Here is a 24,296-nt window from a genome sequence, read left to right on the forward strand (position 1 = left end):
ACAACAACATTTGAGCACATCCCAGGCAGAGTCAGAGCAAACAATGTATTGGTGGTATGTGAGCCTAGCTTTTAGCCCCTGTGCCCTCATGGACAGGTCAAGGTGAGACAAAAACCTGAAAATGTGGGGTGGGGAAGCAGGAGATGAAGCAGCCACCCTGTGCTTCGGGAGTATTTAAGCTCCAGCTGAAGCACAGCTCTCATCTCCGAGCACCACAGGCACCCCGACTTCTGCTCTCGTGCTGAACAGACCTCCGGGGAGGGTGATGGGAGTGCGGTCAGGGCTGCGTGTGTCCTTTATCGGAGAGGTCCGATGATGCCAGTCGGCTGTGATGTCAGCGTCTGGCCAGGTAGAGTTTCCTCACCTGGCTGACATGACCTCTCCTGAATTAGCAGCTATGGTCTGGCCAGGATCAATGCCTTCCTCCTAGCGCCAGAGCTCTTGAGACCAAGCGAGCTGAGCTGACTGAGCAGAGAGAGACCATTACATCATGAGAGCCGTAGGAAAGGAGGGGAGGCTGCAGGATGATTAAAAGCTGTGGTAACAGGACCAGGGAAGTCTCAGGGGAGACTGTACTTCATTCTGGGGCATGATGGAGGAGCACAGAGACCGCTGAGGTGAGGAACACACAGACTAAAATCCCAGATTAAAATCGTCTACTGCCAAAGCGTAGAGCAGAGATTTTTCACTATGGAACACATTAAGTGAAATCTACTTATGTTGGTTTGTGTTTTTGTCTGGAAATTGAATAATTAAGTCCTGGCCGTTCTGTGTTTGTTTTTTTAACGTGGACAGGGGAAGGGAATTTTCGGTTTTACATTCGCGGATCTCTATTTTGTGCGCACAAGATTTACTTCCCAACGACAGGAAAGAAGTCTGAAACAAACACTGTTACATGAAAAAAAAAGCTTCTTTGGGGATTACTGAAAAGGCTTCAGGATGTTCACATAAATAAAAACCTTCTTTTGCATTCACAAAACAATGCCCCTGAATAGAAAAACTTTTAAAGGCATTTTAAACAATGGAGCCTAATTAGGAAGCTAATACTCATGAGTCAATGAAACATCATCTGTTTTTTCAACTAAATGAATTTCACTCTCACCATACTTCTCAGGAGGAGTTTAAGAAAACAGCCGGGGCCTTTGTTAAAAAAACAAAACCTTATTAGGTTGATCAAAAAGGTTAAAAGAACTAAAATAAAGAAAAACAGAACTAAATGGAAGGGGTCCAATTCAGTATACCCTAGAGGAGGATCTAATATTAGAAAGTCTTAAGATATTCTCTTACTCTTTCAAACAAGTCCAAACACTTCTTAAAATATACTCTACGCAGATTCTCCAGGGGTAGGATTGAACCCACAAGGCTATGGGGAACATTTGATCCATCATCTGGTAACGCAGAACTGCGTTCTGGATTTGTGAAGGCGGGTGTCTGTGAGAACTGCAGGAAGGAAGCCAGTTGGAGAGTGCCTGGCTGTTCTCAGAGGGGGTGGGGAGGCTGGTTTCAACTCCTGGGTCACTGCAGTGACAGAGTCCCATGGCAGCCAAGGGTCTGGTCTGCACTGCAGGAGAGGAGAGTGGACGGGCCTGGACATGGGGGGGGGGGAGGGGGTGATGGGGGAAAGGCTGTCATCTTATCTCCCAAAAGCACAAAGGCAGTAAACTGCTTCTGCTGAAACCCAGTTTTCAAACCCTGGTCTTTTCCAGGTCTTCATGCAATAGAAAAAAAATCGGAACAGAATTCTGTATTTCCACTGACGACAACTCTTCTAGCATTTTCATAGGGAAACAACACAACAAAAGCAACAAATTTATAACACAGATGGAGGGTGTGCGGCACAGCTGGCAAGACTGGCAAGTGTGGGGGCACACTGACCCTGCTGCTCATCTCTGAGGGAAATTCGCTGGTCACTGGGCTCCCAAGACCACACTCCCTGAAGGAGAAACATGCTTCCAATTTTACTGGGGTGTAAGCAAATGTGTAACAGCAATTTCGGGGGGATTAACAGTTTCCCTGTTTTAAGATGGAGTCAGCTATTTGAAGATAGCATGAAACTTTCTACATTTGACCTGAGACATCCATAAGTGAAGGCCTGCATGTTTGTGTGCTCCATACAATTTAATACACAAAATGTACGACTACACAAATGTATTTTTGATGATAGATTTGATCTTCTTTTTTTTTTGCCTATCCGATTTTTAATTTCCCGCATCTTGGCTCACAACGATGAACCTTGCCACCGCACACGGGAGAGAATGAGCAAGACTAAGCAGACTCCTCAGCCCCACCCACCTTCCATCCACGCCTCTTAACACGTCACGTGCAGCACAGCTCCCTGCTGGAGGAGAGCTGCAACATGAGGCTGTGGGTTGCCTGAGAGACCACAGGGGGCGCTGTGCCGATGACAGCCCAAGCCAACTAATCCCACCTCCCCCCTCAGCCAATTGTGCTGAGAACCCTGGTCACTTATGTCTAGTGACGTGCCCCAGACTCGAACCTGCGATCATCGAGCTCGGCCTCCCTTTACCGGAAATTACTCATTATTTTTTTAGACTTGCTTATAGTTTATTATTATTCCCCTTCTAACATCTTACAGATGTTTTTGCATTTGGAATGGTATTGAAGTTGTATCCCAGAAATATTCCAGCTACGAAAACGGATCTTCACAAAAACAAAGGACAATAACTAAAAAAAACCAACCAATTTTCTTCATTAACTGACATCCAAAAGAAGAAAACATCTCGCATGTCTTTATTAACTGTTTACTGTAGCGTTTTCTAACTGCTCCCTAAATCATAAAAACGAGAGACAACCAAAAGCAGTTCCCAGCCTGGCTGGAACTGTCTCAGCACCTATGTTATTTCACCCCTGTGACACTCTGGCTCTCGGTTCTGGTTCCACTGCATGGGTGTCTCAGACTGTGCACCCAGGGCTCGGGCTCACCTTGGCTCTGTCCCACGCTCTTCCTATGCTGCTGCAGCTCTAGGTACGCCAGCTCACTGAGCAGCTCCATGCCACGGGTTCCTGGGCAATTCTGGGGCAGCCCGGCTGGGGAAGGAGGGGGAGGGTCGTCTCTCTCTGCGCACAGGGCGGCAGCAATCAGCAGCTCCAGGCTGCTGCTGGGCACGGCTGGCCACTCTGTCAGCGAGAAGGAATCCACCCAGGCCCCCGAGGTACTGTGCCTGAGGTCACCGGATTGTGGAGAGGAAAGGGTGGGCAAGGGGCTGCTCAGCAGCTCCACAGAGGCTTCGCTGGGAGTTTTTCTCCCAGGGTCTAGAGATGTTTCGTTGTCTGCCGTGTCGGAGGCGTGGATGTCAGCGGAGCAGCCCGGAGCCAGGTCCTCTTCTCTCTCCTCCGAGCCCGCCTCTCTCTCGCCTTCTTCCTCCTGCTTCCCTTGCCTTTCCTCTCCCAAGCCCACATCTTCATTGCATATCAAAGAGTCCTCTACCACATCCCGCGCCACAGTCGGAGAAGTGGGAGCAGAGGGGCAGGGCACCGGGGTTTCGGAGATCTCGTCCTCAGTAGCGGTGCAGGTGAACAACCTGCCCTGCTCCAGCTCAGGGGGGGTGCAGCAGGGCACAGACCCTCCCCCCTCCACGCCCCCCCCAGGCTCCACAGCTTTTGGTTCCTCCTCCTCTAACGTCCTCATAGGGGTCACGACCTCTTCACACTCAGGCCCCTCCCCCACAGAGGAGAGTGAACGAGGGGTGGGCTCAGCTGGCTCCGCCTGCACAGCCTCCAGGTCTGCTGGCTCAGCCAATCGCACATCCTGGGGGGAGGGGCCACTGCTGTAACCCATGGTAATGGCAGGATAAGTATATCCAGGTGGTAGGTCTACAATAACACAAAAAGACAAACAAATCTGAGCTTTTGAATGAATTAAACATGCACCAAAATGAGCATTTCACGGCATTTAACATGGATTTTCATAACTTGTAATAAATAGTAATTGAATTGATGAAGTCATGGCAAAACATGGACAGAACAAAGAAACTTTCCTCACTCATACCTCTGCATATTTATGATTCCCTTATTATCTGACTGAAAATATGTTAGCATTCTGTGGGAATGGAAATGCATTATTTGGCGTGTTGAGGTATTGTGTGTGTGTGTGTTTCTGCAGTGCTGCTCACGGGGAGCGCATGTCTGCGTCAAAGCCTCAGTTGTGTGTGCTTGTGGTGCCAAGGCCCAGGCTGGATATTGATGACACTGTGGTGTCTGGGTGTGATTGCAGAGCCGGCCCTGTCACCCCCATGAGCCGTGTTATTGATGGTATCCATCCGCCCCCCTGACAACACCGCCAGATGAATGCGTATCCTTCCGCTACGGCCTGCTCAAGGACCCCTGAAGGATAAGAAGGGCCCCGTCTGCAATCTCCCTGACCTCCCCTCCTCCCTCTCCATCTCCCTCACTCGCTCCCCCCCCCCGGCCTCCTGGTTTTCACACACACACTCCGCACGCGGTGAAGCTAGATAGCTCAAAACACCCTAGCCCATGCAACAACCCCGCATTCCTTTTCCATTAAGATACATAACCTGTACTCAAACTGTCTCTCACATCACCTGAAAAGAAGCCGAAACACCGAAAGCAGGAGGTGCGTAAAAAGCCTCAGTCGCCACACTACCCTCTGCCTCGCCTTGTCCCTGTCCCCTGCCTTTCTTTCTCTCCTTCCCGCCTGTCACTAACCTTCCCCTTATCTCTGTCTCTCCAGGGAAGAGGAGCTGGGCACACTACTGAAGGCCTAACCTTGAGAATTGTAATGAGACATTCCAGCTTTCATTACTTGCACTTTGTTTTGGGACGAGACAACAGTGCCGGCAGCCCAGGGAGGAGGATACGGGCTCGTCGGATGTGTTATTTGAAATAAAGCAGCCTTTAATTTTAATTATGTCCTGGCACCTCCTTGCTCTGGCATGCTAAAAATGCCCTCCCTGCCAGCCTGCCATACATTAGTAATTAAAAAGAAGGCAGATGGTCCAAGGCAGTGGAGAAGAGGGTATTTATTTACTAATTGCTGAGGTGACAAGGCTGGAGAGGTGAGGATGAAGTGTTGCAGGCACACATTACTGTGGCGAACAGTTAAATGTGGGATGTTCTCAGGCTTTAAGATGACAAACAGTTCTAAAGCCTCGGACCTGCAGGATGGATTGTATAGCGTTAAGGTTGTTCATTCAGTTTCAGGCTACACCACTCAACGACAGTGGTCAGGATTTGTAGGAAGCAGAGTCTTGTAAAATCAACTGGCAGGACTTAGTATAGTATTGTATAGTATAGTAAAGTGCCCACCACTGACTGCCACCATCATTGCCTGAGACCCCACTATCAGGTGATGTGCGAGTCTATCTTCTGGTTTTTTAAAAGCTGAAGGACCAGTATCTGCAGAAGGTATGCAGAACAAACAAGACAACGTCTTGTCGATGAGTCTGTGATCCCTTCGCCCCGCCAGGCTAGACGGTAGGGACACAGTGGTAATAAGAACAGGCCAATCTAAATGGGGATGAATAGCCCAGGGAAGATCATTCTACATGGATTAAAATAAAAACGCCTGCAACAAGAAGCGATAGATGGTCTTGCTTCTGAATGAGCGGGCAGGCGTCTGGGGAGCCCAAGTGCAGCGTTGAGATGGTGACAAGCGCAGAGCTACAGTGGCTCAGACGCCACAATGAGAACACGTGTCTACAGGCAAAGGGCTGTCCCTGTAGAGCTCTTCACTATCGCACCTTTTGTTAGACCGTCCCTGGCAGCCTTCCAGATTTCACGTTTCACTGTAATTAGATGTCGGAGCAAATCCTAATTGGATTAGGCTGTTTACATCTCGGCTGCGCATGTAAATACCCCGAAAAGGGTAAACAGGGCAAGAGTGAGAGATCGCGTGTGGAGACGCCAGAAGAAATGGGAATTTTGTATCGCAGGCAGGAGGATTCAGATGAACTAACGGGAGCTACGCACATAGGCTCTGCAGTAAAAAAAAAAAATGTTCTGCTTAGAAAAAGAAGTTGCAACTCTAATTTCCTGTATTAGCACTTGCAAACAAGCACAAACTGTTATGAAGAAAGGGCATTTCTTAAAAGAAACTGACATCTTCAGTAACTACCTCAGTGTCTCAGTGCAGATAGACCCAACCCGACAGTTCAGGAGATGTTGTCTTTACTCTAATTCCATACAAGTCATACGCTAAGCAGCATGACTTCCAACACCTGCTCCTATCTTTGCTTTAACCAGGGAATGCTACGTTATCGTGAATGATGACAACATTCCTCCAGGTAGATGCAAGAACATACTTGTACGATGCCTAAGCTATCGAGAGAGTCGGAAAACAATAGAGAGACAAGTCAAGAAACGCGATCATTGGAGCATTGCCGAGCTGAGGCAGTAATCAAGACGCAATCACTCACAGAAAACAGATTGCGCGTGTGACGGATGACTTGTTCACCAAGATATTGACTTAATATTTTCATATGAGGCTGAAGATGAAAAAGATGGGATTTTTGTAGTTGGTGCTGACTGCAGTTTTATTTAAGTAAACAGGATACATCGCAGTTCAGCTTGAAGCAGCGGGTGGACCTACCAGGCTCCAGGGATTGTGGGTAATCCTGTGGCGGCTGCCCCTCCCCTCTCTTGTCCTGTGACTCTGCCCCCTTGGAGGCGTGGGGAGGGGCAGGGCTGAGGGCGGGGGAGCGGGGGGCAGCAGCGGCAGGGCTGGGGGCAGGGCAAGGGGTGCAAGGGGTGCTCTTGGGGTGCGGGCGCAGGGAGGGAGAACGGCAGCAGGGGGACAGCCTGGCACCACAGGCACTGGGGGAGGGGACGCTTTTGTTGGAAGGGGCAAAGGAAAAAGGCTTGGACGTCTTGGGGGTCCGGGGCTCGGGCAGCACGTTGTCCAGCTCCATGGATGGGTCTTCCGCCTTCCGCTGAAAGAGCAGAACAGATCATTGAAACAGGGATTCAAACGAGACCCCCGGTTCAGTACCGTGTAGTGTCTTACTGACACCTCAAAGGCAGCACAAGCATATCACACAGGCTGGCATGGGCCAGTCCTTTTAGATCTGAGTACACACCTCAATCTGAAATTGAGATGCATTCCAACTCCAGTGTGAAAGAGCTAAAGACTCAAAACTCATCGACAGGCTGATTTGCTGGGTATTCAGGGACAGCAGCCTGGCCAGGAGGAAGAGGTCATAAGAACCTCCTCTATGACCAAGGAGTGGCTGCCATGGTGGTTGTGAAGGAGGGGCGCTGGCGCAGTGAACCCTGGGATAGACTGGACAAAAGGTCCATATACAGTATAGAACGATTGATGGGAGCTGGTCTTTCAACCAAACCTTAATGACGAACTGCAGTGGGAATATGACAATGACTTACAGCCTGCTGGCTCCCAGCATCGTTTCTGTCCTCACAGCTACTGCTGTAACACTACAAGTATGTCATTTTGTTCCCAGCGTTAAATTTTCCCTGAAGAAAAACAGTCGCACAAAGCCAGAGGCCTTTACAGACTGCCAAAGCAACGAGTTGCTATTTGATACTTGTTTTGGGGGAAACGAACGGGAACTTTGGCATCTTTCATTGCAGTGTCTGTTTATTGTATCACTGTGTGGATAGAATTTCACAATAACGCGAAGCCGCTGCTCCTGCCAGCAACCAGAAGTCACTGCAAAAAAACCTTTAGAGTGCTTGTTCTAGTTCTGAAAGTCGCGTTACAGTGACAGTGACTGTGCATTATGAACACCAGTGTGGACCCGTCACTGGAAAGGCTGATGATTCAATTCTAGCAGGTTGTGCCCTTGAGCAAGGTACTTCGCTCAGGTTACTTTGGTAAAACGCCCAACTGTAAAAATGGGCACAACAGCAAGGATAAAAAAAATTAATAATAATCATCTGCCCTGGCCGCTTTGTCGCTTGACAGTAGCTGCGAGTGCTCTGTGTTAAAGGCTGTGGTTGCCGTAATTCCACGGTGTCTGCTTTATGTAATTGGCTGTGGGAGTGCTAATTGCACAGTGTCTCGTCTGCGTTATTGGCTGGAGGTGCAATAACTGTATCGCGTGCAAGAGTCAGACAATGCAGTAATTAGGATGTCTGTTACACCATCGGCTGGGGAATGCTCTGCTCTGTGTCGGCAGCTCTCTCGTATCGACTGTGGGAAAGTGGACAATAAGGCGTCGATTATGCGTGATGGGGGTGTGCTCTGTGTCACCTGGGAGTGGCTGTGCCTGTGCTGTAACTCCACAGCCTGCGCCGCCCTGTGCTGCTGCTGGTGCTGCTGCTGCTGCTGGTGGTGCTGCTGTTGCTGCTGCTGCTGCTGCTGGTGCTGATGCTGCTGCAGAGCGTAGAGCTCCTGTTGCCGTAGAAACTGGGAGCGGGAATAGACGGCGGGGTGCTGCATGTGAGAGGCGGGCCCTCGGGTGCCGTACACCGGCGGCCACAGCGAAGGCTGCTCCATCACGTCTGCGGAGAGAGGAGGGTCTCGTCAGGCACAGTCTGCCCCCGGGCCAGGGGCGCACACAGAGGCCCGGGTCCTGCTCCGCTCACCGAGGACCGGTATTGATTTTGGCTCTAAACGTGGTGCTTTGGTTTCCCGCAGCCTTGTACTGTTTTTTTTTTCCTCCAAAGAAATGCTTTTGAACTCAACGTGCGCGTCTTAGTCAGGCCACCTAATCGGGGACAAACCGGGAGTTCAACGTTCACGTTTTATTCCTCACACCACTCTAACCCGACCTTGCAAAGGGAGAGCAACATCGCAAAAAATACGCTTCGGAGAGAAAGCCGCGGAAATCTGCTTTGATATCATCTGGTGCTCAGTTGCATGGGTTAAACACGGTTCCTAGCTCTTGAATAAAAGTGCACTGTTAAACTTAGAAGTCAATTATAATCTAGTGTATGACACCAAATGGAACTTGACACTCTCACCAATGTTAAGTGTGCTTGTACCGCATTCTCACTAGCTGTCTCTCCTTTCAGAGAAGTCTTAAAGTTCAAAATGACTTTGTAGGAAGTCAGCTACTGTATGTGTTTTATGTTTCAAGATTTATACATGTTCTCTTAAGTAAAGGCAAAAAGTGCACATCATTTTGTAGTCAAGGCCACTGTGAATCTTGCATACGATACAAGACTTCATTCCCAGCCTCCATCAAGCTGAGGAGACACCTTATTGGGGAACAAAACGATTTAAAATTTGATTGAACACAATGAGGAAAAGAAAATGGAATAGGACCACCTTCACGCTTTCACATCAGCCAGTTTCTTGTTGTCATGAGAGGCCAATCGCACACCGTGACATGCTGGGTCAGGGTCCACTGGACAGCTTTAATGAGATAGACCCAGCTATTTAAAGAACAGGTCTGCACACCTCTGTGAACGCCTGGTCATCCACACAGCAACATCTGATATGCACTGTCTCTTCTGCCAATTTGCAATGTGCACACTGGAGGCCAGTGACAATATAAAGCGTAAATAACATTACTAATAATAAAACAGGCCCCAGCTGAAAGCAAACCCAATTTTTCAACTAGAGTTACTAACAGGCTGTATCTTACACCTCTTCAGAATAAGTGCCATTCTACAGCTCCCTCACAAGAGCTAGGTCATGGCATGCAGGCATTCAGATAAACCAGTTCCCACATCTTTTAAAGTACATACAGCTGGCGAGCTTGTGTGAGCCGTAGGTGAAGAGCAGCTGTCAAAATGTTTGCAGCTTTGAGAATTAGCCCACATCTTTTCCAGCACACAGCTGTGCGCAGTATGTATTAATGTGCATGCTGAACATAAACCAATCCACCTCCAGCAACAACCCCCCCCCCCAACACACACACATATGCACACACACCAACCCCCTCCATTCTCCCAAGTGGCACCCAGGGACCTTTGTTCTAAAAGATTACCCTGACTCAGCTAATGTTTCCCTGGGGAAGGGTTCTGCGGTTGCACTTCCCCTTTCTACTGGAACTCCTACAGAGCGAGGAAGGAAATGCGCCACTAAAGACTAAAAACTAATTAAATTTCACAGCCTGTTTGCTATACAGGGGACAAGGCACAGACTACAGATCAGTTAAATCTCCCCCCGCTTGTCAGTTGCCTTTATTTTCGTCGAGAGGCACAGGAAGATTACACAGTGTTTCCACTCAGTCCAGGCTCTGATCCCACTGGACAGGGTGGGAAGTCAACAGGAAGGGCCTGGACAGCGGGCTGCTGTGTTTCTTCATCAAGTGCCCACAGCTTTTGTCACCTGCATGGCTTCATTTAACTCTGTCTGCTACAGTGGTCTGTCACACACACAAACCAAAGAACTGTTCATTCGTAAGGTTCAGCAGGGAGACATGCAGAGTACTGCAGAACACAGAACAAGTCAGTGAAACCTCAGTGTAATTATGGAAATGATCATTTCTTGCCACTATACCCTATTTAGTACCAGGATAATGGATTTACATTTGCAAATTCAATGTTTGATTGTGCTACGTGAACCCCTAGTTTACTAAGCACAATTTAAAGGGGTAAATAGAATCAGTAGGGAGTTTTTTACTGGTCAGAAACGTTTCGTGTCTGGTCTTCGCCATACATGTTAGTGGCAACACATCATGCCAAAGAGATTTCAGAGGACTAGATATCAGAAGTAGCTTATGCTCACCTGTCTGGGTTTAAAAACCATCTCTAAATGACCCTGTCAGATTGTCTACAAATGGTGAATGTTCAAGACTATAGTGGCATCACCAGGAAAAGGTCATCCATCCATGACCTTCCCAAGAATTGCCTGGAAAATCATCTAGAAGTCACAAAGGCCTTTGTAGTAACGGAGGGATCTACAGGCCTCTCTCACTGCATGTCAGGGCTCATACCTCAGCCACCAGGAAAAGACTGAATGGGAATGGTTTTCATGGGAGGGCAACCAGGAAGAATCCGCTGCTCTCTAACAAGAGCATGGCTCACCATCTCAAGTTCTCTAGAGAGCACCTGAAAGGTCCTTAAGACTACTGGAAGGATGTTCTCTGGACAGAAGAATCAAAAGCTGAATTTCAGGCCATAATAAAAAACATATTTTGTGACAAAACCAAACACTGCCTGCCAATAGTCGAATCTCATCCTGACCACCAAGCATGGTGGTGGGAGAGTCATGGTTTGGGGCTGCTTTGCCAAACATGGGTCATGCAGGAGGACAGTGATCCTAAACATGCAAGCAGATCTACAATGGACTGCCTGAAGAACTCACACGAGGATATGTACTCTACTTAATGAACAAAATGATCAAAATATAAATATATTTCTTTGTGTTATACATGTAATTGAGACATCTCCGTCTTTGCTTAAGATTTTCATCTAATTACATCTGAGGTCTAAAATATACAAGAATAAGGAGCACAGTATGTATATAACATAGTTCAATGGTCTCCTTTTATGCCAGTAATGGGGAACCCTACATTACTCAAAAAGCAATCTTATTGGCCCCTAAAGCAGCTGCAAGGGCCACACCAATCCAACCATGCAACGGACAAGAAACCACAAAGCCCTAAGCACTCCTGGCTGAAAACATGATCAGAAACTACACTGCTGCCTGACAGAACTTGAGAGGTGAAAGCAGGCCACAGAGAAGCAGGAGAGGGCACCGTACCGAGGTGGTGGGTGGCGGGGTGGGCAGCCGGCTCTGTGGGCAGTACTACCAGCTGCGTGGGAGGGTCTTGTGGCATGGGCAGGACGGGCTGCAGGGGGCTGGGCATGGCTGCAGAGAAGCCAGGGGGTAGGTTCTGGTGCAGAGCTGCATGGCTGATCCCTGCAGACAGGAAATACAAGACAGCACAGTTAACGTTCAGGATAACAAGATGGAGACAGAGGGGGCAAGGCTTCAATACTGCAGAATTCCACACAAGCATGGTGCTCCTGCACCCCTCCATTGGGCATCAAGGCATTGGTTTATACATGGAACACACCGATTACAGATCGTAACACCTGTGTGTCAAATGTAAACCACTCCTGCTTCCAACGCCCCTCTGCTTCACTGACCGTAGGAATGTCCCGTCATCCATAAGGAGGGACTTCCTGTCCGTGGCATCCAATGGTGATGAGCTGGATGGGCATGTGCTGCTGGGTCAGCTCCTAATTGGCTGGCCTGTAAGGAAGTTCCACCTGTCACCATGAGGTGAGAGGTCAGATCACCATGGCAGCTGCTGGAGGGATGGATTCTGGCAAACTCCACCCGATCTTTGTTGTCTCTGGTTTAAATACAAAGAACAATTAATTAATTAAACAGTATGGGATAGTTGTGAAACTCTTTATCGGAACTTCATACTTCCATCAACGCTTATGATTGCATCATTAAGAGACAGTATCAATTTAGAACGCCTTGCAATTAAGACAATTTTTTAAAAACCGAGGTACTTATACCACAAAAAAATCCTCAAAAGGCTCTGAAACAGTTAACTGGTGAAAAGCTGAGGGGTGAACGTTAGAACAGGAAGAGATGTCAGCCAGGAAGACTCACAGACCTGATGAGCAGCTCTCTCTCCCGGTCCAGGCAGGGCAGCCCCAGAGGGTCCTCACACAACCTCCTCCTCTCCTCCTCGCTGTCCGGGTCCAGAGGGAACACAGAGCGGGACACCCCTGAGGGAGAGACACTCGGCTCAGCCGGGGCATGGCTTTCTAACACGGGTCTAAAGTTCACCGAGAAGGCAACGAGGATCGACAAAGACCACAAAAAACAACAAGGAGCGGGCGGAATTTGTTTTCGATGCCGCAACGGGACACAAAGACCTTGCAAGTCAGCTGCGATCTTACAAATTATTACATTACTTTGGGAGCTTATATGAAGCCAGGGCATGAGCCAGCAGCACCAGTTTCCATTGCCTTCAGCTCCCTGCCTCTCACGTGGGGCGTTCACTTGTTCTGAAACAGGCAGCAGTTATGTGCTTCGGGCTCGGCTGAGACAATCGCTTAACTTTCACCTAAAGCAGTCATGCGCCGGGACTGAGGACCGAGGACACAACGCGAGTTCACACTCCGCACTTCTTAGCCCCCTTCTTAGAAAAACGAGAACCTCGCCGCTCGTTCGCAAGCCCAGCGCAGGGCCCCGTTTTCTCACCTTTCATGGCCGGTAACACCCTGCCCTGCCGGCTGTGGCCAGGGTGCCCATCCAGGGGCCGGCAGGGCGGCTCCCGCTGCCTCGCCACAGCCACCGCGATGCCCACGGGCGGCTGCCGCACCTCCCCCTCCCCGTGGGGGGCGTCGCCTGCCTCCCGGCCCCGCCCGCTGCAGTCCGACCTCTCGCCGTCACTGGCCGGGCCTTTCCTGGGGGGCAGGGCCTGCTTGGCGTCCTGCAGGGCGCAGCTGCTGCCGCCGCCGCCGCCGCCGCCCCCCCCGGCGGTTTTCAGGCTGCCCAGGCCCCCAAAGGGGCTCTTCTGGGACAGCAGGAGGGGCTGCTGCTGAGTGCTGTACTTCAGGAGGCTCTTCATGGCGCTGCTCTCTCCCTGGCTGCCCTGCTGCCCAGTTTCCTGCTGGTTCTGGGAGGCCATGCCCTGCTGCTGGGGCTGGCCCTGCTGCCTGCTGCTGAAGGAGTCCAGGTAGGCTTTCCTCTGCTCCTCCTCCACCTGCGCCTGGTGCCCTCGCGCTGCCCAGGAAGGCAGCGCCTGCTGCTGCTGCTGCTGCCCGCTGATGCTGTACCCAAGTGACGCCAACTCCAGCTTCCTTTTCATGTCCTGCCCGCTGCTGCCCTGCGCCAACTCACTGGAAGTGCTGTCCGGCCCGGGCCGGTTGTGCTGCTGGTGCCTGATCCGAGCCACTTTCTGCCCGTCTCGCTGCAAAGTGCACCCAGCCCCGCCGCCGCCGCCCCCGCCGCCGCCGCCCTGCGGTGGGACCGCTTTCCCTTCGGACGGCTGCGAGGTGGGAGGACCTGAGTGAGAACAGTCCCGGAAGGGGGGGGTGCTGACGTAGGGGCCGCTCTTTCCCGAGGGGCCGCCCTTGGCCCCCTGAGGGAGGGAGGGCCTGAACAGGTCCAAGTCCGCGCTGCTGATGCACTCCAGGCTCCGCGATCGGGCGCTGGGGTGATGCTGCTGCTGCTGCTGTAAGTGCTGATGGTTACTTTGCAGCCAGTCGGGAGCCTTGTCTGCCTTCCCATAGGCGTGCTGCTGCTGCTGCTGCTGATGTTGCTTTCTCTGGCAGCTGCTGGGAGGGCCGCTGCCACTGTTGTTGTTCTTGTCTAAGGTTTTGTCCTTGGCGCCTCCGCCCCCGCCCCGGCAGTCTGGGTTGGCCAGCTGGAAGGGCCCGCTCGCTTTGTCGCCCAGGTGCCCCACCGAAGGCACGAAGGTCGGCCCCGTGACTTTGAGCTCGCGCCCGCCGCCGGCTGAGCCCTTCTCCTGCGCGGAGGGCACTGCCAGCGGGGGCGGGGGCGGGGGGCAGTAGAAGTCTGGGTGGTGGTGGTGGTGGTGGTGGTGCGGGTGGTGGGGGTGGCTGGGGTGCAGCTGCAGGCAGGGGAAGCCCCCCGGGTCCCCCCTGCCGGCCGCGGAGCTCATGGACAGGGGAGGGGCCACGGAGTACGAGACGGAGTGGTGCAGCATCTGCCGGCTCTCCAGGCAGTCTGCCGGGTGCCCGCTCACCCGCACCTCCCCGATCGCCGCCTCCTTGGCGCAGCGGCTGCCCGCCTGCCTGCCCGGCCCGCCCCCCGCGGCCCCGCCGCAGCTGGACAGCGGGCCCTTGGCGCCGGCCCCGGGCTCCCCGTTCAGCACCTTGGCGCTCAGCAGGCAGGCGCTGAGGTGCTTGCCCCTGCCCAGCGGGTCCTCCTTGCCGTCCAGCGCCAGGCCGGCCTTGTGCCGCTCCAGGGCCCTGCCGCTCTCCTCCTCCAGGCCGGCCGGGTGCTGCGGGTGCTGGGGGTGATGGTGGGACCCCGGGTGGTGCCCGTGCTGCTGCCTGTCCTTGGCCTCCTGCTTGCTGCCGGCCCTGTCCTTGTCCTTGGCGCCCAGCACCACCCCGCGCTCCCCGCCCCCCTCCTTCAGGCTCTTGTGCAGCCCCCCGCCCCCGTCCCGCTCCCGGCTGCAGGACCCCAGCGGGTGGCCCGGGGCTGCCCGAGAGATGGGCGGGAAGCTGTGATTGGCCGACAGAAGAGCTGGCTGAGAGGGGAGGCCCCTCAGGTAGAAGTTATCTGTGGGATAAAGAGAGAAAGGGCACGGAAAAATGAACCACTTGTGTCTGGGTGTTGGGCTTCTTCTTCTTTTTTTTTTTTTTTTTTTTTTAGACCACGGTGAGGATGAAAAAGTAACAGCAGCAAAAACATCGTGTGAAACAGGAGCTCAGCAGAGGCTTCCAATCAGGTGAATGTGATAACTGCAAGTTAATGGATTCTGATCGATAACTCTCACCTCACGCAGCATTCAAGCCTGAAGATTAGCTCATGGGCCTCGGATCACCCGTTGGTCTAGTCTGAGATCAACGTGTTTAAATCTGATCAGATTTTTCTCTGCTCCTCACAAGAATTGTTCCTACTCGGTGATGTGTTTGCTTGCCTTCCTTAAGCAATGGTGGAGTCAACTCACCTTTCTGGGTGTCATAGAAACGGTGCTGTCCATAGAGAACGCTGCTGTTGCCATGGTGATCCAGGTGGCTCATGGGAAGGAAGGTGGAGGCCAGACTCCCTGAAAAGCGGGGATACCCTGGGGCTGCTGATACAGACAACAGAGGTGGGGGGAGAGACAGAGGGAGTTTTAAAGAAGTACAGCACAAGCTAAGGAAAGAGCATTTCCTCGCTGGATAGGAGCAGAGTTCAAGCGCCCGGTGTGCCACCTGGGTTGTGCTGTATGTAGATTCTCATATCAGTGCTGAGCAGTCACCAGTGAGGAAGACCAGAACCTTGCATCTCAGGATGATATAACTCTTAAACTTTATTATATAGCGCCTTTTTAGGAAAGCATCTTTCAGAGACCACTGCAACACTGAAACATTTCAGATACAATAGAAAAGGGGAAAAAAGCAAAATAAACATGGGTTTAACATGTTTATTTAAAAGTGCCCAACAGCTAAGATAAAAACCATCAGATAGGTGGTTGCAAAACTAATACCCTTTTAAACACCCCAGTGCATAGCAATTTCCACTGCGATGTTCTGCAAAGTTAATAACCACTATAAAAGTGCAGAGCCCAATAGAAGTCTATCAGCCAATCACTATCCCCCACTCCTGAACTACAGCTCTTCTTAGGGGAAAGTCAGTGAAAAAAAGATCGAGTTTTTATTCTAGACTTGAATAAAAGGAAGGGAATTCCAACAAGTGGGATTAGCAGAGCTAATAGGTGGACCAGAAAGTTTGTGTTTTTAGACTCTGGAATAAGAAGGAGACCAGTTCTAATGCTGTATCTAGGGCAAGAGTCCTGCTGAGAGTTACATGTTAACAGAAGCACTTTTATATTAACCCTGGATCTGACAGTCAACCAGTGAGGAGCTATGTGATCATGAGAAGACCCCGTTCCTTCAGCAGCTTGGTTCTGGAAGGTCCAGTGATTGGATTTCTTTCTCTCAGACAAAGATAAACCAAGATAAAAAAAAACAGCAAAACTAAATCTGCTTTCCTCAAAACAAACAAAAACAAAACTGTCCATTTCATCAGCAGGGCTTGTCTTTTCCAGAATGAGCTGGAACACAGCTGCACCCAGGAGGTCAGCCGGACAAGAACCAGCTTTTCCTCCACACTGGTTCTCCCAGGGAACCCAACTGCATCCCCGCAGGGGAACGACTTCACTGAGAAAGCACTTATCCGACGCCCAAACAGTCCTCTCTCACAACGCCACTCTCAGCTGCATCACAAGAGATTTCCAGCCGGAACAAAAGTGTGCACTGCATTGCATGATGTGAACTGACCAGAAAGTTGACTAAAAGAAAAAAAGAAAAATCACCAAATTTCCCATTTTCTGAAACAGGAAGCAGCTGGTATGTTTATCATTTTTAGCCTAGGTTCTCCATCATACCTCAGCCACTGTTATTATTTTACTTCACCGCTCTGAACCATAACTCCTGCGTGGCATTTAATGCACTCTAAGCAGGCATGGTTCACACATTACACAGCGCTGATTACACAGTGCTGTCCTGCCTCCAGTTAAAACACAGCTGTCAGCTCCTAGTCCTGGAGGGCTGGAATGTCTCTTCAGCAAGCTAAACCTTTAAACAGCTGCCTACTGGCTTAACTGGACCAATTTAACATCATTTCCTGGCTCTTCAGATGCTGCTGCTTTAAAGAGACCTGAAAAACTTGCAGACACACCAGCTCTCCAGGATCGGGACTGGAGACGTCTGGACAAGAGCACACTGCTAATGCACAACTAAACCTGACTTCTTAACATGCAGCTCATTTCTAGTGCAGTGCTCATCCTTGTTGACTGTCCTTGATTCGAATGGAGATGGTGCCTTACTGCAGATTTCTGTTTAAGGCCGACTGTAAGCATAGGAGGAGGTGGGGGGGGTAAGGATCAGGGGTGGAACTGATTCAAAGAACTGCATTCTTGCAGGCTGTGAAGGGTTAATGCCTACCGAGTGCCCCCCTGCCGGCCCTTTAATTAAATGGCGTTAAAAGTTTAACTAGCTCAGCTAAAGTAAACACTAGTCTATAACATACAGTCTCCAGATGCCGCTGACTTTTTGCCCCCCCAGCCTTAAAATATTCACAGCAGTCCCCTCCCGCCCCCACTGCCCTGGAAGGCGAGCAGGGCACACATCTGTTCCTCCCAGCTCCCAGTGCCCTTTCCTCCTCAAGGCCTGTAGCACAGCTAGCTCTGTTTGCATTACGGCGCTCAGCAGACATGTCTGAGTCGGCTGGGCTAGTGATGGAAGCACCAGAGCTCTGCGTTTGCCGGAGTTTTGTTTTGACAGCTTCGTCCCTCCGTAATTACACTGCAAACTCCAAAAGGCCTTTCCCTGCAGTGTCCCATACACGCACTGCTAATTCCGATCAGTCATTCCCTGCAGTATCCCATACATGCACTGCTGAATCCGATCAGTCATTCCCTGCAGTATCCCATACATGCACTGCCGATTCCGATCGGTCCATCCTACATGCACTGCTGAATCCGATCAGTCTGTCCCCGCAGTGTCCCAATACATGCACTATGTATTCCAAAAGGCCTTTCCCTGCAAAGTCCCATACATTACTGCAAGCATCATTTAAAGTTGCACATACCAAAACAAAAGTCATGAATCCATCTTCAATGGATTCAAGCTTGCAGAAAAGAGACATTTCCTAAGATACCCACAGAATAAGAGACAATACTATGAGATTGCTCTTAAGACTACAAACATCCCTCTTGATTTCTATGTACATATGGTACAAGTACAACTGAATACAAATTTGTGTTAACGGTTACTGAAAGGACATCAAATGGATTAAAATGCATAACACATACATGGCAGAACATCACAGGCTTCAGGACAAGTAAACCCCAAGAAACTAGGGCAGGATTTCTGAAAAACAGATTGTACGCTGCTCCTCTTAAAAGCATTTTCACATACAATCACATGGCCATCCGGCTCTTTTATTATGAATCAGCCTTTGAAAATAAAAATGGTCTTTAATGAGGGAGGACAGATATAAAGTCACCACTTGGATTGTTCACCCAGAACTTGCTCCCCGCAACAAAGAGAGCAGATTCTACAACCTTGTTTCTCATTACCGCCTCAGCAAAGTCAGTCTGAGCTCACAGTCCATTGGATCCCTGAAAACAACTGCTGGGGTTCATTATATCCAGTTATTTCTTCTGGTTTTGAATTCCAGGCAATGATACATGTATTGAGCAACAAGCTATCAAAGAAAAAGCCAAGGAATGAGAAGTGTCTAGCACAGAGGAATACCACAGATTGAAAATGTCTGCGGAGGCTATATGGAGAGGGCTTTGGCACAAATAGCCCTGATTCTGTAAATAACTCAAAACGAGGATATTACACTGTAATTGTGATTAATTTGCTAAAGAGGAAGGGTGTGGTGTTATTTGAGCTAGAATGGCCTCTTCCCATTGGTAATATTTCTCTTCAGACAGACAACTCAAGCCTGTAGGGGGATCTAGACAGCCTTCACATCTTTCCATTGGACAGGAGAAAAGGCAGATGCAGAGCCAGCTGTCTGATAGTAGTTCCTTTACTGTACAATGCACCTGTTGCTACAACTATTTCCTACAGAAACAGAGACCTTGCCTAAAAGTGATCACAAAATCACTGATCAAGAAAAATTCTCATAAATAAAATACTACGCTTTTCAAATAAAGAGAGCGACATATTTCTGACAGAAGTGAAATACAACAACGCCATCATTCATATACGTACAACCTAAAAGAGAAAAAAAGGCAGTTCGATGGCAAGCTGAAGCATAAATGCAATTGTATCTCTCTAGAAAAGGCTTTAAAAAAAGAAAACAAGTTGTTCCTATCAGAAAAACACAGCAGACCTGCTGTCTGGACACCTCAGTAATCTGAAGAGCGTTTGCAGAACCTTCCTTAAAAGTGTTCTAGATGGACTGAGAAGTGTTAATTACTTACACATATAGCATGAATAAACATTCCTTCAATAACTCAGGAGTCACAGCGTTTTACAGAATTGGGGAACAACAATTCAGCTGCTATCTTTTTGCACACCGTGATTAGTTTGCCTACAATTATCCTCCATTCATTTTAGAATAAAGCTTTGTTTAGTTTCAGTACAAAAAAAACAACAAACAACCCAATTAACTCATGCTTTTCTCAAAAACACTCCTTAAAAGCACTAAGGACACGAATCCCCTTTCACGCCACAGGCTGTCTAGGGTTGATAGCTCCAGTTCGGTGGCGCCAAAACGCTGCTCATTTTAACGTCCTGCAAACTCATCAGCCCGTCCTTAATCTGAAGAAAAGATGCTGCTGAAGACACATCGGAAGGTTTAGCAGAGTGCTGACACCGTGCTGCCGCTGCTACACACAGCTGAGTCACAGAATCGACTTGGAGCTTGGGCACAAAGACTCTGTGAGGTCAGCGAATCAGATGTCATGCTTTTCAAACGAATTTATGCCTACTGGGGGACATCAGACCTTTTTTCTTTTTCCTTCAATTCTGCAGACAGAAAAATACGGTTTGATTGCTGCCCCTTTAAAAAAAAAATGAGGACGCTGTGGGATGGGATACTGAAGGATTCAGCCACATGCTCCAGACGATCCATGGCAGAATGTGTTTGAAGGCGGATCTTTCACATGGGAAACCCAAAGAAACAGTTTTATGGTTATTAAAAGGTCTGAAATCGCCCCCTGGTTATTTTCTGTCGTAAAGGCGCTTGTATTAGACTCCCCAGTCGTTTTAAAGATCTTCTCCGGCGATGACTCCTGGAGAAGCAGACATGCGAAGGAGCCCACCTGCAGAGCCACTCATCATGTGACAGGCTGAGAGGTCCACAGCGCCTGGCAGGAGAGTCTGTGCCCATAGGAGGAGAGGCACGTTGCTCGCTGATGTCACTGCGAACCTGCCGGCAGCCTCTAAGCCACCGCAGCCACTCACACAGACAGGCTCATCCCATCCCTTCTCCCAGGGGTGCTCAAGCCTCTGCTCTCAGCATGCACCTTCACGGGCTGAGCCACAGGGTTGCCTTACCTACCCTCCTCCACCAAAGAGGAGTGTTAAAATCCTGCCCTGTCCCCTCATGTCAACAGAACTCAATGACAAAAGAAAAAAAATCGGGGAACCTTCTCTGCACCCCCTGCCTCGCCCCCACCCCTCCTATCCCCAAACACCCCCTCACATACAGATGCACTCGCTCAAAGCAATTAATTTAAATGGCAACAATTAGACAAAGGGCACATGACAATCTAAAAGCAATCAGAGTCTAATGATGTGTAATAAACTCAGCCAGGCTCTTCTTGTGCTGGATGCAGCCAATTATCGTGGCACTGGAGAAAGGCACCCAGACACGACGGAATCGGCCCCAGTCCCCTGCCTCCTGCCCCCCCCAGCTTCAAGGTTAAAGCTGATTCCTGGTCTTGCGAGACTGAATCCCTATCAACAGCAAGATCTCCAAGCGCTGCTAGGACACCACTCACTGACTGGGCTTGTATTTTCTTCCCCTACACTTTCTTAAACATACACTCGTCTTTACACAGCAGTTTTCAGAGAGCACGATTCCCCTGAAAGACCCCGCAGAGTAGAGCATGGGAACTCTGCCTTCCCCTGTAAGGACAAAGTTTCCAGGCGAGCTACGGCAGTCAGAACAGCAGTCTCAAGCCTCTGAAAGAGTGATGGATTTTGTCCTCCAAGAAATAATTTTCCTTCCCCCTTCCTTGAGTTACCCTGTCCCATCTGTGGTTTACAGGGCTAGACAGCAACAAAGCTTGCAACACACCTCCTCCAAGCAAACAGAATGCATCACAAACCCATTGTCACATATAGTATTCCAGAAAGTCCTGGAACTCAGGCAACTGGTTGCAAAAGACCTGCAGGCTCAGCAGTGACCTGTCCTCATTTTTACGGCAGTTTGGCTTCCAGACTGAAACGTGACCCGACTTCATGCAATACAAAGAAACAAGGGTGCAGATACAGGCAGGCGAGTCAGCGTTCGAGCCCAGCCCCAGCTGGCCCCAGGGATGATCCCCCTCCGGAGTGCAGGTAATCCAGGCTCCCGAACACCTGCGCTCCAAGCTCCGAGCTAATGAAGAGGTAAAGGAGAGGCAGTCTGATCCCGGCTCCGTGAGAGAGACCTCCCGAGGGGCTGGCAGACAACCCCACCCCCACCCCCCTACCCCCCCGTCATCAACCGCACACCTGCAGGCCCGGCACCCGGCTGTATGACAGCACGCCCCTGCACCTGCCCGAGCGGCCGGCGGTACAGGCACGGCTTCCCCAGCAGCCTTCAGGCGCCGGCGACGGCCACACGCCAACCCGGACGCCAGATGAGGACCGGCTCAGGGAAAAGGGGGATTCCTCTGGCCCCCCGATCAGCTCACAGGTGGACGGAACACACACAGCCAACTCGCCGATCCCACCCACGGGAAATGATTCTGCGGGCAGACAGACTGCTATTAGAGGGCGGGTCTGCGGAAGGAGACGAGCTGTCCCCGAACGGGTTAACGCAGAGTGGAGACGGGACTGGGGGCCGGACCTGGCGGCGGCCTGTGGGTTAAACACGGCGGGAGGCAGAGAGGGCGAACGCGGCCAGAGGTAGTCCCCCTCTCCCCTCGGCCACGGCGTCCTTTCCCCAGCTTTATCACCTCGCTTTACCTAAAGAGGAACCGAGGCCAGCTGGTTTCTGACATGAAGAGAAAAGGTGGCTAATGAATCTCTCTGCCCCCCCCACCCCCACCCCCACCAGTTCCTCCCCTCCTTCTCTCCACTCCCTTTACAATTCATGTTTTTCTTAAACTGACTTCCACTAGCCCTCCTATCCCAACAGCCCCCTCGGGAACGCTAAGCGGTTAGACATTACGGCTGCCTTTCATCCACCTGTCAGTTCGAGGCTTTTACATCCCTGCTATTGTCCCCGGCACTGGAGGCATAAGAGCTCAGGGAAATCGGGCAGGGGGTGGCAGGCCTTCTTAATAAATTTATTGTCTTGCAGAACCCCCCCCACCACCACCACCACCACCACCATCCCCATCTCCAGGGCCCAATTACCGCCCTCCCTGTAAAGGTAAATTATGGAATCATCCCCCTACAGTGCAGCGCTGCACAGGAGAGAAAAAAAAAAACACAACAATCGCAGAAAAGTTCCACAAGGCTGTGCTAAGCACTCAGAAAACAAGCAAAACCAAATACAGGGCCGAAGCTTGGGGACTGCAAGCCCAGGACGTCTTCATTTTCACTCTCCGACACCTTCCTCTTCTCTTTGGGAGACGGGTTCTCAACATCGTTTCACATCGTTCCCACAGTCCTGAGGCTCAATTCCTCGGCGCGCAAGCTTGGCACGGCTTGGGAAAACGTGCAAGCAGACCCACACTCCGCGATTTCTGCCGGGCAGACTGCTTGCGCTGGATCTGTTCAGAGCAGAGCCCCGGGAGAGAGAGGGCGAGGGGGCCGCAGGTGGGAAACTTGGGAATCTACCGAAGAAGAAAGGAATCCACCCCCTTTGCCTTGTGTTTTCTCATCGGAACGGAGCCCCACGTAGCTCCGGAGAGCGGCCGGGCAGCAGGCATGGGAAAGGCAGCCGGATGCAGAGCGAGAGGAGGGAAGAGGTGTTTGAGTCGGGAGACGGGGGGGGGGGGGGGTCTGGGAGGCAAGACTGGAGACAAACCTGCCAGTCAGCTCCGCTAATTGAGAAAAGGCGACAGAGTGAGCGAGACACCAAGAGGGAGGGAAGCACAGGGGGGGGAGTGCGAAACAGAAGGGAGGAGGGAGGAGGGAGGAGGGAGGGAGTCAGATGGGCTAAGAGCGAGAGGGGTGGAGGACATCGCCGAGCAGACGGACGAGTGGGGAAGCCAGCGGACAGACAGAGGAAAGAGCACCAGGAGAGGAGAGATGGAGGAGAGGAGGCCGAGGGGAGATTGAGAGAGAGGCCAGGGGGGCGAGGGCAGGCAGGAGTGGGGGGGGGTTGGCTGGCATGGCCCTCGGCACTGGCAGAGCTCCAGCTGCTCACTTTGGATTGAGGCCAACTGGCAGCTGGCATGCTGGGGCTTGGGTGCAGGATTTCTCCTTCTTTCCTGATTTTTATTTAACTGTGGGGGGGGAGTGTTTGGGTCGGGGGTTGGGAGATTTGCAGGGGTAAGGGGGTGGGGACCGACCTCCAACCGGCGAGGGTCCATATGGACCTGACCAGCAGCCTGTGGCGACACGGCGGAGCTCCGCTCTGCAGCCGCAGGGGAGGCTGAGAGCGAGATGGCGGGGGTGTGTGTGTGTGTGGGGTGGAGGGGGGCGTTCGCCAGCGGGCTGCCTCTTAACTCCTTGCACGCTCTCCTGCGCGCTCTCCCTTTCTCCTCCTCTCTCACCGCGCGCACCACAACAATCGCCGCTGTCGGCCGCGCCAGCCGACACAAGACACGCCGGCCGCGGCCCCTCTCGTCTCCAGGCGCTTTCCGCCGCCGCCGGGCTGCGACATCAAAGGTGAGCCCGGGCGAATACGGGCGCGTCGCCAGCTCCCCCTGCCAGGGGGGGGGGAGGGGGGTCGAAGAGGTGGAGGCCCTGTGGGAAGAAATCTTCTTCAACGCCGGAGGAAAAACGAAAGCTTTTACTACGGGGGGCTCTGGCTGGAGCGAGACGAAGATGTTCCTGACCCTGGGGCCACGGGGCCACGTTCTGCCTGCGGTTGTCTGCCTGATCATCCAGACAAAGCAAGGACAACTTGCAAAGGGGGCGGGGGGCAATTCAGAGGGTCCAGACCTCCGGAATTCTGCTGGAAGTAAAAGTAGCAG

The 24,296-nt window shown here is 51.3% G+C and overlaps 1 protein-coding gene across 7 annotated transcripts in view; it reads right to left on the reverse strand.

The window, feature by feature from the left end:
* Positions 1 to 24,296, reverse strand: part of bahcc1b (BAH domain and coiled-coil containing 1b) — a 118,526-nt gene that overhangs the window by 25,813 nt on the left and 68,417 nt on the right. For 6 of the 7 annotated variants that reach the window (XM_069194551.1, XM_069194553.1, XM_069194549.1 and 3 more), the window contains 8 exons: positions 15,501 to 15,626; positions 13,058 to 15,109; positions 12,465 to 12,579; positions 11,983 to 12,191; positions 11,594 to 11,752; positions 8,189 to 8,439; positions 6,569 to 6,908; positions 2,944 to 3,834 (listed from right to left, as the gene is read on the reverse strand). In XM_069194551.1, coding sequence (XP_069050652.1) covers positions 2,944 to 3,834; positions 6,569 to 6,908; positions 8,189 to 8,439; positions 11,594 to 11,752; positions 11,983 to 12,191; positions 12,465 to 12,579; positions 13,058 to 15,109; positions 15,501 to 15,626 — 4,143 coding nt within the window. The remainder of the gene's footprint in view (positions 1 to 2,943; positions 3,835 to 6,568; positions 6,909 to 8,188; positions 8,440 to 11,593; positions 11,753 to 11,982; positions 12,192 to 12,464; positions 12,580 to 13,057; positions 15,110 to 15,500; positions 15,627 to 24,296) is intronic. The other variant, XM_069194552.1, reaches the window with a different exon arrangement.

This window comes from Lepisosteus oculatus, chromosome 9, assembly GCF_040954835.1.
Source record: "Lepisosteus oculatus isolate fLepOcu1 chromosome 9, fLepOcu1.hap2, whole genome shotgun sequence".
NCBI classification, from domain to species: domain Eukaryota; kingdom Metazoa; phylum Chordata; class Actinopteri; order Semionotiformes; family Lepisosteidae; genus Lepisosteus; species Lepisosteus oculatus.